At 46.1% G+C, this 17,144-nt stretch overlaps 1 protein-coding gene across 2 annotated transcripts in view; it reads right to left on the minus strand.

The window, feature by feature from the left end:
* Nucleotides 1-273: 273 nt before the first annotated feature.
* ABHD5 (abhydrolase domain containing 5, lysophosphatidic acid acyltransferase) overlaps nucleotides 274-17,144 on the minus strand; it is a 31,667-nt gene continuing 14,796 nt past the window's right edge. The window contains exons 3-7 of one of the 2 annotated variants that reach the window (XM_025914041.2): nucleotides 16,411-16,783; nucleotides 8,157-8,311; nucleotides 5,667-5,778; nucleotides 3,056-3,242; nucleotides 274-2,519 (exon numbers count right to left, since the gene is read on the minus strand). In XM_025914041.2, the coding sequence (XP_025769826.1) occupies nucleotides 2,430-2,519; nucleotides 3,056-3,242; nucleotides 5,667-5,778; nucleotides 8,157-8,311; nucleotides 16,411-16,783 (917 nt within the window). In that variant the 3' untranslated portion in view covers nucleotides 274-2,429. The remainder of the gene's footprint in view (nucleotides 2,520-3,055; nucleotides 3,243-5,666; nucleotides 5,779-8,156; nucleotides 8,312-16,410; nucleotides 16,784-17,144) is intronic. The other variant, XM_086720287.1, reaches the window with a different exon arrangement.

Consider the following 17,144-nt stretch of genomic DNA (forward strand, 5'->3'; position numbering starts at 1 on the left):
AGAGGCATTTCAAAAGTGTTTTCTAAATTATATTCTGAAACCAACTCTAGGAAAACTTTGTTTTGAAAATTCGTTTTAGAAGGAAGCAGACGTCCCACTAAGGGAGGCACTAAGCCAGGAACAGCCGTGCTTGGCAGTCGGGGTCCCGCACAGCAGCCTTCCCTCCCAACGCCCACCAGTGTTCCTTCCCGCACACCCACTGGATCCATGGTCCTACAGTAACTCGTGTAAACAGACCGGGCCACACCAAAAACCCAAGAAAAATACAGCAGCTTTGTGCAACTATCACAGTAAAATTTATTCTGTAAAATACAGTTAAAGTACACTGTGCATAATTTAGCAAAGATCAAATACTGTAATAGGATTTTTTAAGAAAACATTTAGCACCCACTGTATTCTCAGGAATTTTGAGGACCGTGACCGTCTCTGCTCGCTCAATTTTCACAAGGTTACATGTTGTACAAACTAAGGGAAGATTCAACTTTTAAGAAGTCTGACAATATTTTTCAAATAAAGCAAAATCAGTTAGCAGGAAAATAAGTTCCACCTGACATCTGGGTACATCTTTCCCCCGAATCACCTGGCATGTCGTGGCCAGAAACTCCACTTGCTAAGTGAACTAGTAGCTTCCCTCCAAGGGTTGGGACCAAGTTTCCTTCACAGAGATCCTCCTGCACCAGTGAAAACTGTCATTTGCCCAATTAAGAGAGACTGCAGAGCGTGTCAAAAATGCAAAAACAGTCCCCAAATTATCTGTACCACTTAAAGGTTTGGAGCTAGCCCTCAGAGACACTAACTGCAAAGTACGGACTACTTTTGTTCATCAGGCAGAGAGCTCGGGCAGCGTGCCTGGGCTCTCGTGTTACCTTTGGCCGTAACCTAGTTTAGGTGCCAAGTGAGACAAACTGTTCGCTGGGAACTATCTGTTGTGCTTCAGTACAATTTGCCTTTTCCTTAGTAGGGAAGGTAATGTTGAAAACAGAACATTCGGTCTTTCTGGCAGTTATCAACATGATACAACCTTACGTTTCTTAACTATAGATTTCCTAATTAACCATTTAAAAAAGGTAACAGTCAAAACCATTAAACCTTTCTTTGCTCTAGTTCACTGTTTTTTATTTATATAACCACCTTTCTCCCAGACAAGCAATGTTACTGGAACGTAAGGCCAAGATGCCTTGTTGCTCACAATCCTATTCCACTTTCTCTTTTGGAGCGTCTTCTCAGCAGCCAGTTACCACATGGTAATTTTCACAGTTTCAAAGTTTTCCTCGTTTTAAAACAGCAACAAAGTGTTATACTTGATGGTAGTTATGGTCAAATAGTTCCATCAACCTTGTACAGTTTTTATAATATAACTTCAAGTATGTGCATCATTTCATCAACACAAACCTCAAAAATGAAAACCAAAGAACCCCGACCACCTAGTGCCATCTCCTTCTGGTGCCTTGAGACATAAGAGCACCACCTATTTGTCTATTTCAGTGGTTAAAACGTAATCCCGTCTTAGCACCCATCTACAAGAGTTAGAGGTTAATGATAACGCATGATGGCTTACCGGAAGGTAACAGTCTTAGTATCCCCTCAGAAGGAAGTCTGTTCCTTCTGCTGCAGCTGGCTCACAGAAAAGAGTATTAACGGGGAAGAAAGGACAGACTTCTAGTTAGGGCTGTGCAGTACTTAAATCACTTAAGTATTAATGTCGTGTTTCCCTGTAAGTACACAATCATACCAGATATAGAAGAGTTCAAGGAATTATGTTGTTGAGATACATCCGGATGAGCCACATTTAAGATGTTGACCATGGCTTTGCAGCCTTACATAGAGGACAGAGGAAAAGCACAGAAATTAATGCTGGTGATCAACTCCCATCTTTTAAAACCAAAATCTGTTTCATCAGCACTCCATTTCAAAAACAAAGTGGAGGATTCTAAACAACTGATCGATTTTTACACAAAATTGTGATTACCTAGATCAGTCATTAGACATGGTAAATACAAGCAAAGAAAATAAAGTGCACCTTTCCAGGATATAAAATTATAGACCCAGTAGTCACGTTTTTAATTGGCAACACAGACTGAAATATAAAAAGTACTAGACACAACAAAGTTAGATAGAAAGTAATTACATTTCAGTGAAAAGTGACAATCTGTCAGTACAGCAGAGGGACAGATAACCTTTTATTAAAGCTATTAGGTTTGGAGACTCTTGAATATTTTGATTTTGTGTAGGAGAAAGGAAAGCCATTCTTCTAGAAGGCACTAACTGATTTAAATGTGCAGGCAACTCCACAAAGAAAGTGTGTGCGAAGGACAGTCGAGAAGACCGCTTGGTCTTCTGCTGTAGTCCTTACTCTGCATGGTGGACTGTGCACTATCGCGGAGGCACCGAATCAGTCCGCAGGCTGCCCCACGTCCCCGCCAGTATGCTCAGTCGACAGTCTCACAGATCTCCTTGACCTTCTGGTTGAAGTCTTCCGGTTGATCTGCATACACATAATGCCCCGCCCCGAGAATGGCCTGGGAAAGAAAGGAAGGCGTCAGGAGGTCGGTGAGCAAAAGCATTTAAAAAAACACGATGACATAAACAAGGCACCTGGCAATGAAAGTGAGAACAGCCATACAGAAACAAAACGTAAGAGGATGAGCAACACTGATCTGCAGTAACTTGTATGTATCTCCATCAACTACAGAATCTGAGACTAAAGGGAAAGATCTAGTGGACCTTACTACAATTTTACACCAAGAGCCATTCTAAATTGACCTGCGCCAGCAGATCGAATGAACCGAGGGAAAACATGCTGCCTGGTGAGGGGGGGAGCTGGTCAGGGGCCACCGGAGTGTCCTTCTCCCGCTTGGGAGATGCCACAGCTCTGGGGACAGGCAAGGCTGGCCTGGACAGGTGTGCGCGTCAAGCCCTGCCCGTCGTCACACGTGGCATCGGGTCCTGACGGAGGCCCTGAAAGCTCGGGGATGATGCGGAATCTCCCCGCAGGCCGACGCAACGGAGCAGGCTGCACCTGGAAGCGGAAGCCCAGACGGAGCCACACACTTACTATCGTCTTCACATATGAATGTGGCCGCAAGGACTGGATGCTGGTGCCAGAATTGCCATCTATGCAGGATCGGGCGCCATAGATCACCGAAACTGGAATGTCAGGGTGCATTTTGCCAATTCGCTGGAGCATTGGCCTTTTTGCCCATCCGTAGGGAATGGTCATATTTTTGAACGCTGTCTCACCACTTAAGGAAAAGGAAAACAACGCACATGTGACTTCGGGGGAGGAGCATGCATCGCACTCCCACCGTCTCTATCAAAACACTCATATTTAACCTCTCCCGAAGAAAAGCCTCAGTTTAAACAGAAAATGACTCACTAGAAAGTGTAAGAAACAAACCCCACAGAAGGTACACGCTTTTGTTAGATAAACAAGATTTTCTCAACTCTAGCTGATTAAAAGTCACCCTCTTCTAAATGAAACACGCAACCCTAGCTGCCGATCATTAAATTATTAAATTCCCTATGGGGAGAGTTAAAATGTTTTCTTCACTGTAACTCATTTTGAAATGTAGAACATAGCTTTCCAACACGTGCACGGCACCAACTTTTTACCTGCAATAGTAAAGATACCAAGATGAGAAGAAATGCAGATTGAGTATTCCTTGTGTGTTTACATCTTTTCTCTCCTGCATATCATGACATTTGCTGTTTAAAAAGCCCTTTCTGGCAAGGGAGAGGCCGCCTCCTGGAGCAGCCCATTCTCAGAGACGGCAAAGGGCTCACCCGGGACCACGCCGGTCACCTGCCAGCTAGCAGTCCGGTGCCACGCCTCTTCCGTCCTGCCCACCACCCAGGAGGCAGCGTCCCTCTGCCTCAGTCGTCCAGGGCCAGGCACCAGGCAACGAGAGACCAGCCCCGGATCTCAGAGCCTACCGAAGCCGGTCCACTAGCCGGTCCTAAACCGTCTGCTGCGGCCGGCCTTGCCTCTCCTGAAGGACCCAATAAAAGTTCTGGCCTCACTTTCCCTTCACACTTGTTTTCTGCCACGTGACCAAAGTCTCGTGCTTCCCCGTCCCGCCTCGTGGCATTCAGTGACCCCTTTCTAGGTCCTGTGAGTATAACAAACTTTGCTTTCTTGAGCCTGCGTCTTCTCTTGTGGCCACACCTGACCGCCCGTCACACAAAAGAACACAGCACACTCTGCAAACTCCCAGGACGGATCCGCTCAGCTGTCACTTCGGCTTCCTTGCAGTACCAGGCAGAACTCTGAACTGCCTGTTGTGAAGAATCCAAGTTCCACCGTAAGAAAGACAGCGAACTGGCACCGTGCCGGCACACGCAGTCACGAAACGCAGGGGGACAGGAAAGCAGGGAGACCACGCAGGAAAACAGGTGAGGTACCTGGGACTGGCCGCTAAAAACTGCTGGACCAGTCCGTACAGGGTGCCGTCCTAATCCGCCAGACCCCACGGCCCAGTGAGTCACAAAGTCGTCAATGTCTTCGGGACCCCAAGCCTCCCAGCCTCCCTCACTCCTGGCAGAGAAGCTCTAACCCACTTTACTAACAAGACCGAGACTTCAGCACAGCAGTGGCCACGGCCTCGCCCCTTAACTAAGCAGGCGTGCGCGGTCCACCTGGCCTCTCGGCACGTCACCCAAGTCGGAACCGTGGAAGGCTGGGGTACCACCTGCAGGTTCCGAAGTGTGGCCCGGGACCCACCCACACTGGATTCATCTGAAGGATTTAACATGCAGCCCCGCCCACCGAATCAGTCTTAGAAACAGAGTTCAGGGGTCACACTTTTGACGGTCCCCCCCCCTGCCCCGCCCCCAGCAAGTCTGCTATGCCATGAAGCAGGAGAACCGGGGCTCTCCTCGGCCTGCCGAGTGCTTGACCCTCTCCCTACAACTCCGCGGCCCTGTCTTCCAGGCTCCTCCTAGCTCCCCACTATCTTCAGGCTGTTCTGTCCACTGGTGCCTTGCACCTAACATCGCTAAGTCATATATTTAAAAACGAGAGAGAAACACCTTTGTTTGGCCCTCTTGCTCCCTGTGGTGTCTCCCCTCTTCTACTCACTGACAAAATGCCTGCACAACTCCCTCCCTGTCTCCCAGCCCTCACGTATTCCTCACCCACTGGAGCAGAGCTGCTCCTGCCGGCCCAGGGTCATTAAAAAAGCGCTCAGCAAAAGAGGAGCGTTGTCATCACGTGACCTGGAACCACGCTGCAGGGCATCTCCCGGGCGTTTGTGAGACCGAATGCCCTTTGGCAGAGCAAAGTCTCTAAAAAGATCCGTGGTGTCGCCAACCATCTCCTTTTGTTTAATCTGGCAGCCCTTTTCGCGTAGAACATGCAGACTCGGTTCGGAAACGCGGTTTTATCTGCAGTGCTGCTTTATCTCCCACCTCCGACCCCCTCCTGCAGGTGCCCAGGACCACGGCCCCCTCGGCTTACCCAGGACACTGTGCGGGGAGATAGCACACACTGCTGCCTCATCTCCCAGCGGAACCCGGGACACTTTTGCGCAGCAGACTCCCCACGAGCAGGGGAGCACGTTAACAAGCATCCGCCATTTAAGTACTGATAAAAATCTCGACTACTCACATGCTTTCAAAGAAGAAACGTGTCACACGCCGACACAGTAAACTGGAACCCTAACCCGTACCTTGGAGTCTGCACGTTGCAGTGGTAGATGTACTCTGTCACAGTGTCATCGTCAAACATTGAAGAATACTTCCGCTTGAAGTCAGGCCTTAAACGCTGCACGAGACTTAAGCCTATGTAACAGGGAGTGAACGTTCTGAGTCACAGTCAACTGCCCGACTACCAGAGAAAGGTTTTGTGTTTGCTCCCAGAACGGGCGTTACACGCAGACACAGCCACGTGTGTTTAAGTGTATATTTTAGGTGGAAAAGAGCACAGGGCCTAGTAGCTGCTCTCCTCAGGTTCCCTAAGCATTAAAATAAGGAGTAAAGAGTATTCTACATTGACTTACAGGTGTGTTTCAGGAGCTCAAAACGTACAAGTTAACTTTCTAAGACTTGTCTTCATAGGAAAATAAATTCCATTAAACATGGCTCAAGTTAACTTATTAATCTTTAGTTCTCCCGCAATTGTAACCCATTAGCCTCTAAATAAAGTAAACAAACTGGGATAAAGAAGTGTTTCTGTGGAAAAATGAGCCGAGTCTCTGCGGGATTTTGGACACTTCCAATCCTCCCAGCTAAGGCCATCCACTCCTGAGGGGAGAGGTAGGGCCAAGGCCCCCAGAGGAAAAAGGATGAAGGGCGGAAGCTTCCATCTGGTCCCTATTGCCCCTACCGGGGCCCCAGGGGCTAGCCAGTTTCCCTTTCTGCTGTCACTGCCCATTATTCTAGCAAGGTCTTCTTCATGGGCCCTCCTTCCCACCTCTGAAGGAATTCTACAGCCCGGTGGAGAATTCTGATGATGTGGTCGACATTCTACATAACCCCCCCACCCCGACCATGTGCAAGCAACAGTGGCAGCCAGAGGGCGTGGCGGGAGAGGGCCACTCCTCAGGAGCCCCCCTCCCTCCCCAACTACTGTCTCCTGGTTTCTTTTCCTACTTTACTCTCCCCACACTGGCTGCATGTGGAACTGCGATCAAGCGTAATCCACTTGTACTTCAGGGCTGTACAGACTAAATGCAGTTTTGAATAGTCCATCAAAGGAGGACCGGACACCTAACCTAAGAGGAGTGGCTCTGTACTACTCGGTGGGGGGGGGGGGGGGGGTGAAAGGGTTGTGGGGGGGGCACAAAGGCTGTCTGTCAGAGCGCTGAGGAAGACTGCTGTGGTCACCAACCCAAACCCTGTGCAGTCCCGTGGTTCTCCCTATCCCAAAGAGGGGCGCAGGGCAAAGAGGGGCCGAACACTTAGGAAGAGGGGAGCAGAACCTACAGCCACGTCTGCAGCAGTTATTTCCACACCCTCCCCCAGCCCTCTCTTCTCGTCTTGCTGACAGAAGCCGACTCTTGTCTGTGAGTTAGGCAGCAACATGCCCAGGTAAGTGGGCCCCTCACTCCAGCCCCTGGCAGCGGATCATGACCGATCAGCCACAGATACGTATTGTTCTTTGCCAGCGCAAGAACTAGGGGTGGGCAGAGACATCTGGGGAGGCCTGCTGGGGCCTTCCAAGGAAACTTTCTTCCCCGACAAAGAGCATTATGGGGAGAAGGCCATTTTCCACTCTTTCCTTTCTTCTTGCTCAGAGCGCTGCTTCGTGAGATGAGGCTTCGCCACAGCAGCCAAACAACGTGAGGAAAAAAGGTCAGGAACCACAGCTGCAGGCCCCAAGGCCAACGTCAACGAGCCAGCTAGTACAACAAATGCTGACCACCTGCCTCCAGCTTGCTTGCTACGGGAACAACGAAAGGCCCTGTGGTTTAGACCACTGCGGTGTTCAGCTACTTGCGGCTAACAGCACTCCTCACGGATACAAGCGATGAGAGGGGAGCAGAGGTCCAGACCATCGCCATTGAGGACAAAGAGGAAAGGTAATTAATTCCCTTGGCTTTGGGGTGGAGACAGAGGAGCTGAGGGTGGAATCAGCTCTAAATCAGAGACTAACCCCTATATTTCAAAATATGACCAGAAACACAGATCACGAGTCCCCAGAACCTCGGGTGGAAAAGGATGATTTTATCTTAACACTCTGACATTATGGGGCAAGAAGGGAATCTGGCCATACCCAGTTGCCCCATGGTCAATCAAGTCAGGCTTTGTGATCTGCCAGCTGCGTATTGCCAACTAGCCGAAGCCTCTCTAATATCACCAACAGGTAACAAGCTTCACTTCTCCTCGTGCCCTGGGCTAGCTCACCTGCAGCGTTTCCTGCCTTCTCAGTTCTGCTAATTACCTGTAATGTTTACAGTATATTATATATATAAATCTACCTACCTACCTATCTATAAATCTCCTCTTTGAGAAGATCCAGTTTCATTATCTTTATGAAAGGACTGGTACTTTTTAGAGAAGGAGGAAAAAAAGTAATTTAGTAAATTAGTAATTCAGAGGAGGAGAAGAAGATTCAGTCTGTTTTTAAGGTTCTGACCAACAGTGGCGATCAGTAAATACTCCTCTACTACCAACGTATAAACACAATGCTTTCCTAAGATACGGATGTAAGCACTCACCAAAGGGGCCTGCAATCCTGAGGCCAGCCAAAGGGTTAAAGGGAGTCAGTGCTGCTCCCAAGGCTCTGATCCACACTGGGATTGGCCTGTCTTGATCGGCAAGGTCCGGCCGCTCAGGAAAACCCCAAGGCTCCACTAAAATGAGATGATTAACCCTGTAGGGAGGAAGAACAGAAACAATTTCATTTGGCAATCTCACCCCAGGACTCTAAAGAATTAACATGGTTTATAAAGCAAAGGTAGAATCAACCACCTCAAAAACTTTCATATTAAAGACAAGACTAATGGCTGACCAGTCACATCGTGATCTTATTGCGTGTAAACTTTCAGATGTGATAGGAGCTGAGAGGTTTACGGGAGGAAGAGGGCTTCCTTTTTCCTGGAGGTAAACGTGGATAATAAAGGCTACAACAAGAGCAGCATCACAACAGTGGCTGACACCGTAGAAATGACTGAAGATTAAAATTCCCCTCGTAAAATAGCTTCAGATACCAACAACAGCGATCTCCTATGAAGCAATCATTCTAAAAATTTAAGAGGCATTAATTAGCACTTAAGGTGGGTTCAAAAGGACTTTTAAATAAACTTTCCATAAACACAGATAATGGGCTGAAATTTCCCCTAGTCTGGTAAGCATGAGCACATCTGCCCTACCCACGAGATCACAATACACGGAGAACAGATTCTGTTCCTAACCCTTTCCTAATTTTCTTCTATAATGACCAAAGACATAGAAAATTCTCAGCCCCATCTCACATAAAATCCTTTCCTATCACTAACAGCTCTAATTGTTCCATCTTATGAAACCTCCTCCTGACGAGGGAGGACCAGAATTCCCAGCAGTACTCCCACGTGCCCGCATCCGGTGTCATAGGCCATAAAGATCCTGAACAGGGCACAAAGGTCCTCATGACTCACGTGATATTTAGCGATAACCAAAACAGCCAACAAATGCCAGCAAAAACATCCCAAGGACAAATGGACAATGATTCCTACGTCCCTTCCCTAAGTCATGACTGAAACAGAAAGGTAAAGAAGCCAGAACATGGGCACAGATGGCTATTATTCCCAATGTAAAATGTTTTATTGTTTTTGCCACCACAGAGAAGGATGAGTTGATAAGGAGTCCTTTGCTTTGACTGCATTTTCTCAAATACAAAGCTTTAGAGGACGGACCCAGAGCACAGAGCTCCAAGGGCCCTTGAGAACACACAGCCCAATGTTTCATCTCACAGATGAGAAGGAAACTGAGGTGCACTGTGTGACCTGCGCCGGGACATACGGCTACTTAATGCAGAAGTAGGGCTAAACCCCCATTTCCCGATTGCAGTAAACTAATCCGTGCCAACAGGCCATAGGGCAGAAGGTTCTCTCTCTCCCCCAAGAACAGGCCAAGCAACATAAGATGACATATCAGTAAAGGTAAAGCTTAACTTGTATCAACTCTAGGCCAGTCCGAACCCTGAAATACTATATTTCAGAGCACTGAAAAGATGTGTAGAGTGTAGCTACCAATCTTGTGTGGAGATGTGTAATAAGTGAGATTTCCATATACTTCACGAGACTATCTTCTACTGGCGTATGGGAAGGGGATGAAAAGGAGTTTGTTTGCTTTTTTTTAACGGCAGAGGCTAACTGATAATGGACTTCCTCCTAAATTCCTTATTACAGCCCACAGTGAGACCTGAGGGGCGGGAAGAGGCAGGCATGCCAGAGGTTTCAGTGGAATCAATGACACAGTCACCCAGTTGAAAGCAGCAGAGATTCCCATTAGGAAATAGCTCGTAGTATTCACTGTGACTTGGCTCCTGAAGAGAAAGATGAACTCTTTGTTAACACATATTTTACCTTAAAAACTTTAAGGTAAATTAAACTTTGTTATGAATTTCTTTGGGGGTCCTGCCCCGTCTCTTCTAGGCTCGTACTGATCTGCTGACCCAAGAAGGGGGAGGACGAAGGAAACCGTGAGGGAGGTCAGGTCCGGTCTATCTCTAGCTAAGTGACTGCCTGGTTTCTGCCTTAGTTTTGGCTTCCTGGTTTCATACAGATCTTCAAAATAGCATCCCTAGATAAAAATGCCAGTTTAACAAATTATGCAAAGTACACACACTAGAGAAGGCCAACTTTTTTTTTTTTGAAGGGAGTGAATTGACCCATCAATTGTTCAGTCTTGTGTCTTCAGCCGAGCATGGTGCTTAGCACACGGCAGACGCTCAGCAAACATTTGGAGTATCAGGTTGTTGCACGTTTCCACTCAGAAAGGAAAGCATGTAAGTATATAGAAACTTTACTAAGTATACTCATAAAGTAAGCACAGCACTTAGTGCAAGTCTGGATTGTTTTGGTCACTATTATTTCTTAGATGAGCCTTGCAGGCCACTACCCATTAGTGGGAGTGAGCCAGCTGCTCTTTTTAATTGTAGTTTGGAACAGAAAAATATTTAACAAGTGTGATACCATTCCATGGAACTTTTATCTCAGACACACACATAATTCTTAGCGAGAGAGTATTGTCAAAAAAGTTGGAAAACAACTTTTTAAAAGCGCTGCCAAAACGTCTAACCTGGAGTTATGTATCATCTGCCTCCACTCGATGTAAAAAGCCTCAGAAAAGAACTTGCTTATTTCTGGTTAGAAGACTTTTAAATGAGACAGACCATCAGAGCACTTAGGTTGCGGCTGTTAATAAATGTCCAGGAAATGTTATCCAGTTATAGCGGCAAAACTGGGAAGGCTACTAGAGAAGACTTTTTGTAGGGGGCGTGAGAAGTCAGTGGCCAGAACCACGTGTGCCGTGAGGCACCGAACTTTGAGTCTTCAAGAAAGCCTGACCACAGGTTATTACAACCTCGCAGCAGTCCAAGTTCCCAGGCTACCTTCTCACCAGCTCAGCTGGTGACAAGATTACCTCCTTGCCTGACAGAAGTTATTTGGTTTAAATGTGTATCTAAACTTACAGTAATGTCGACCCAACCCTCTGACAGTCCACAGAGGACGGCCTGACGGGATTGTTGGCTCACATCCAGGATTAAGGAATGAGTCTAGCAAGACGGCATACATGAGTCACGCTATCAGACTTCTTCACCAAGAAAGAGAGACTGATTCAAACGACAGGAAAAAGAACTGGCAGAGCAGGAAGGAGAGAAGAGCCTATCCGTTTCGAAACGCTTGAAGAGGCATTCTTCAAATCGGTCACCGGAGTAGGTCTTGAATTTGAAGATGGTGAGCACATTACAGCCCAAGGGCAGAGCAGGGGATGACCTCTGCTCCAACAGGCGGGGAGGAGGGGGTCTGAATGCCAACAAGGGTATTTTATATAAACCTGACTCTCATGGGCTTTAAGGTCAGCCACCAGCCAGAAATGATACAAGAAGACAATCAGGCCTAGAACCAAAGAGCACAAGGGAACCAAAGGACCCACTTACAGAAGAAGGAAAGGAGCAGGGAAAGCCAGAGGAAGAACCCTCGGCCCCAAGGCTAGCCCCAAGGCATTTCCCGCCGGCTCCGCCTCTGAGGGACAAGGCAGCAGCTCCGAGAACAATGCACGAAAGACCCCGACTTCAGGCCAAGTAGAGGAGCCTTTCTTCTCAAGTGGGGCTGGCAGGAGAATGCTCAGCCCATCTCTGTACCGTCAGGAGATGGAGCCAGGCAAGGCTGCAGGTCCCAAGACCTGAAAGTCATTCCGTGCAGAAGAAAGGACCAGTCGTAACCCATTCTACTGTATTCTCTTGGCCAAACACTTCCTAAATCAGTAAGTTTCCACACGGGCCTCTTCCGTAGTTTATGACAAGGTGTTTATGGCGTAGTGCGCTTGGCTCACTCGGCTCTCTCCCATGCCCACCTTACGGGGGATCACACAGCCTGAAGAGGAAGGTAGTGGGATGGCAGCCCATGACGCCTCACGCCGCGAGTGGCCCTACTGTTTGTGACACAGCACATTAACCTACAAATGAAACTACGATGGCATCTCTCATACACATCGTGGTAAGTGAACCGAGATGAACGAAGGTCATTTGGGGGATGGGACATAGTAATTGTGCCCCCGTTTAAAGAAACCTACAAACTGGTTTGTAACCCCTCTGCTCACCAGCCACATGGCCTTTCCAGAAGGGTCCAAGCTGTCCACCTAGCAATTTCTTTCCCCACTGCCTAGAATGCTCTCCCCCTGAGACTCAACCTCAGCTTACACTGCGCTTCTTCAGGTGTCATACTGGGCCAGGTTCTCCTCCAGAGCTCCCACGGACCTGCCCACCCCCTTCACACCGCTCAGCAGGTTAAGTTGTATCTCTTCTCCAGCACATCTTAAGCCTTCTAAACACATACAGTCTCTCAACATTCGTTAGGGGCGCCTGGGTGGCTCAGTCGGCTAAGCATCCGACTTCAGCTCAGGTCGTGATCTCGCGGTATTTGGGTTCAAGCCCCGCGTCGGGCTCTGTGCTGACGGCTCAGAGCCTGGAGCCTGCTTTAGTCTCCCTCTCTCTCCGCCCCTCGCCAGCTCATGCTCTGTCTCTCTCTTTCAAAAATAAACATAAAAAAACTTATATAAAAACATTCTTTTAACATTATATTCCAGCAGGTTGGTTGTGTTTAAGTATTTCATTCATTACCAATATTTCAATGGAGGAATCATCCAGGTGCTTTTCTACATAAAGCATCACAACTGCTGAACGCTCAGTTCTCAACCAGTATTAAGAATTGGGAAAATACGTGACTGCCACCACAAGTTAGGCCACAAAACAACTTTTATGGACAGAGACACTCTGCTGCTCATAGACATGAAGCATCTTATGTTGACCGAATGAATAAAAATTAGGAAAAAAAATGGATCGGGTTTTATCTGTTCTCTAGCAAAAGAACGCCTCCTAAACAAGTACATTAAACTAGTGAACTATGCACTTTCATTCTGTACCTCAAACTGCCCTATAAAAATAAAAAAGGAAGAATGGGGCCACCCATAAAAGATGAGAACAGAAATAGGTATGGACTGTTGTCTTTGGGTTTGTTCCTGCATGCGTAGAAAAAATTGTTTTACTTCAGAAAGAAAAAGAAAGATCGTATTTGTTATACTGGAGGAAACAAAGAAAAAGGTAACTCTCTCAGAGTCCATTAGGAGAAAAAACAGAGACACAAGAAAAGATGCACAGTGAGTGAAGGAAATTAAGTGCATCTCATCTGATCTCAAGTAGATCATTTTTTCCTTCTTCTCAACCCCCTCCCTGCAAAATCTTTCTGAAAAGCAAAGATTTATATATTTTAATGTTTATTCATTTTTGAGAGAGAGCGAGCGAAGAGAGAGAGAGAACATGAGAACACAGGGGAGGGGCCGAGAGAGAGGGGGACAGAATAGCCAGACCAGGCTCTGCGCTGACGGCAGTGAGCCAATATGGGGCTCAAATCATTGGCTCACATCGTGAGATCATGACTTGAGCCAAAGTTGGATGCTCAACCGACTGAGGCACCAGGGTGGCCCTCAAAGATTTAATCTCATGACAGCACAATATAAATGGTACCTGTGGGAAAGGCTATGTGTAGTGTAGAGGCGGGAATTATACAGGAAATGTCTGTACCTCCCTCTCAATGTGGTTTGTAAACCTAAAACTGCTCTAAAAAAAATGAAAATCTTTTCAAAGAGCTGGATCAAGTGAAAGCTGGGTAAGAGACATTGAGAGTAGGTAGTTCCATACTCAGTTAATACTGTTAAAAGATAAAGCAGTCATATTGAAAATGTCCAGAGTTTATTTGAGCAAAAATTTGAATGTGGCAGTGAGTGGTTAGATATGCTCCAGCAAAAGGAGCGGGGCAAAGACTTAACGTAGAGAATGTGTGGAAGCAAAGAGAGTAAATTATCTGACTGGCTGTAGGTTAAAACTAAGTTGGCTATTTGTGATTGGTTGTTTTTAGGTTTCAATTTCATAACCTTGAGGCAATTACAGGCTTAGATTTTAATTTGCTTATGTAGGCCACGAGAGCATTACAGCCACCTCAGTCTGATGGCCTCCTTGTTTCATGAACTTAACACTGGGCACCACCATGTGCCCAACCACAGTGGTCTGACTAAATGTCATGCATGATTTGGGATACCTGAAAATCCAGAGGACCTCACTATTTTGAAATTAACCTGTGTTTAATAATGTAAGTTATACAGGTAAGAATATAGGCTTGAATAGCCAACATGGTCTATAGACTTCTTCTCAAATACTGGGTAGCAATCGCTCGATTTCAACATGCTAATTATTTCAAGCATTCTCTTGGTGGTTCTCGGTCCTGACACATTTCTTTAGTTTTATTTCTAGCATTAGGCACAAGCATTCAAAACGCATTTTCTAAAATGCAGCCCCCTGCAGGAACCACTGGCTTGCTTTCAGAGACTTGTGCTGCCCACCATGTCATTCAAAGTATGTTGCTGTTCTCTTTCATAGAAAGTTTTAAGGTGCTCATTCTTCACTGGGTGTTGCATGTAAGTGAAGAATCACTGAAGTCTATCCCTGAAACCAGTATTTCACTGTATGTTAACTAATTAAAATTTAAATAAATAAACAAATAAAAACAAGTGCTCGTTCTCTTTTGAATCACTGATTTCTTCAGAGTACTTCGTAACTGCAAATGAAACTCTCACCGACCGACCTAAATAGTAAATAGCCATGGAGGGCCAGGATTCACGGCCAGGGTCTATCCCACATAGTCCTGTATCACATCGCCAAAGAATAAATACCACGAGAGAAACATAATAAACCCCTGAGAAGAAACAAAGGAAGCCCAGCCCCCCTGCAGAGAGCCCCGTTATCTTTTACCTGAAAAGTATCCAATTCCTTCTCTTACTTTCCACTATGAGTAGGACACAGTAGAAGATAGTAAATTCCAAAAGCCAACTAGAAACAGAAAATTTGCTGGATTTTTTTGGAAGAAGGGGTCTGTCATTTGACAAGACTACAACCGGCTAGCACACCCAGGACTACAAACTCTCCAAAGGGGGGAAAGTATTAGAGCTGAAGTTGAGACAAAGAACGTGTACAGCAAAAGCCACTGTTTGAGGGAAGAAAACCTCAGGGACGCAGGGCTGCTGCCCCACGCTTCCAAGTGTTGACAGCACACCTGACGTCACGTGACGGGGCGGCCTCAGAGATGCGTGCATGCCATCTGAAAACAAACGACCATCATCCTAGGTTTCATTCACAGACCTCACTGTCAAAGTTGGCTGCAATTCTGGATTTAAAAATTAGTCTAATGAGAAAATGCACTGGCAACATAAAAATGTTGATTTTTTTTTTGTCTCTTTCCGAATGATAAGGAAAAAAAAAAGCTTTTCTTCTATTTTCTTAGCACTCAAATGTGACCTTCACTCAGAGCTGAAACAAATAGGAAATAGCACAAGAAAATAAGGTAAACAAAGAAAGCAGAAGTACAAAGATTCTGAAGCAAACTTCAAGTCATTAATTCAAAATGACTCTGAAAAATAAATCTGTAACAATAAAGGTAGGGCACAGATAATAAAAACCCTGTCAGATACACTATGCGGATATATTTTCTGTAGTTTACAGGTGAGAAAACTGAAGCTTCCAGGCTGAAGGATTTGCTCTAAGCCAAAAAATAACATTGGTCCCCAGGACTTCTAATTTCTCACCTTTGGGTTCCTGTTACACTTTATTATAACCTGAAAAAGGTTAGTAAAAGCCTGTTGGGCCCAGAGATCTAATGATAACAATAACAACAAACAATACCACTAAAACAATTCTTTTTTTTTTTTTAACGTTTATTTACTTATTTTTGAGAGAGAGAGAGAGAGAGAGAGAGAGACCGACCATGAGATCATGAGCAGGGGAGGGGCAGAGAGAGAGGGAAACAAAGAATCCCAAGCAGGCTCTGCACTACAGTGCACAGCCTGATGTGGGACTTTGAACTCACAAACCATGCAATCATGACCTGAGCCAAAATCAAGAGTTGGACACTTTAACCAACTGAGCCACCCAGGCACCCCACCACTGAAACAATTCTTACTTGTGGTTTCAATTGTAGACACTCTCAAGTTTGGCAAACAGAAAGTCCTTTCCTGAAGCCTTCTACCAATGTTTAGCAAGTGTAACAAGAAAACACTGACATCATTATTTCAGCCACTAAACTGGCCATTGGTTGTGCCTATTTGGTCTCAAGGATCCTGTAAGAGAATCTGTCTTGAAAGGCTCAAACACCAACAACCACCAAAGACAGGCTAGCAGAGACCAGCAGTGGCTGTCTCTCTCCTGTCACCATCACTTACCTTGAGGGGTACTTCAGTGAGTAAGCAGCAGCCAAGAACCCACCCAGGTTGTGTCCAAGCAAGATCATTTTGTCCAATCCCAGGGCACGTCTCCACTCTTCGATGGATTCCACAAACTGATTCTCCACTTCTTCCGCATCACTGTCAAACCTGGGCCTGCTACTTCGTCCAAAGCCCAACAGGTCAAAGGCATAGATGGGTCTATCGTTGCAAAGATCTCCATAATTCAGTGCCCAGAGTCCAAGACCTCCTCCAAAACCATGGAGGAGGACAAGTGGAGTCTTGTTTGAAATATTGTGAGAGAACTTCAGTGTCCATATCTTATTCCCATTCGATATACAAACAGGTTCTTTCTTGTATGTGCAGGGGACACCTAATGAAAACAAAAAAGAAATTCTGCTTAGTTTCCCTACTTCTCCTGAGAAGAGGAGTATTCTCAGAGCAATCAGAAATTAATAATCTTCTAGACTGGTATCAATTCAAAGGATCTTAGCCTTTATTAGGTCATTCCAAAAAAAAAAAAAAAAAGCATACATCTTATTGAAGCAAGTAATTCTCATCTAAGTGGGAAGATCTATCTCAGGGAAGTCTCAAGTACCTGCCGCCGAGGTCTTTTCGCAAGTCATGTTAGTTCTTTGGACTTCTTTTCACATCTACCAAATGAGGGTCTGAGGCTTCTAGAATTGGAGAGGAACTTAGTGCTCATGGACCCGCTGTTTGGAGGTCTCTAACTG

The sequence above is a fragment of the Puma concolor genome, chromosome C2, assembly GCF_028749965.1.
Source record: "Puma concolor isolate L17-30 chromosome C2, mPumCon1.1.hap2, whole genome shotgun sequence".
NCBI classification, from domain to species: domain Eukaryota; kingdom Metazoa; phylum Chordata; class Mammalia; order Carnivora; family Felidae; genus Puma; species Puma concolor.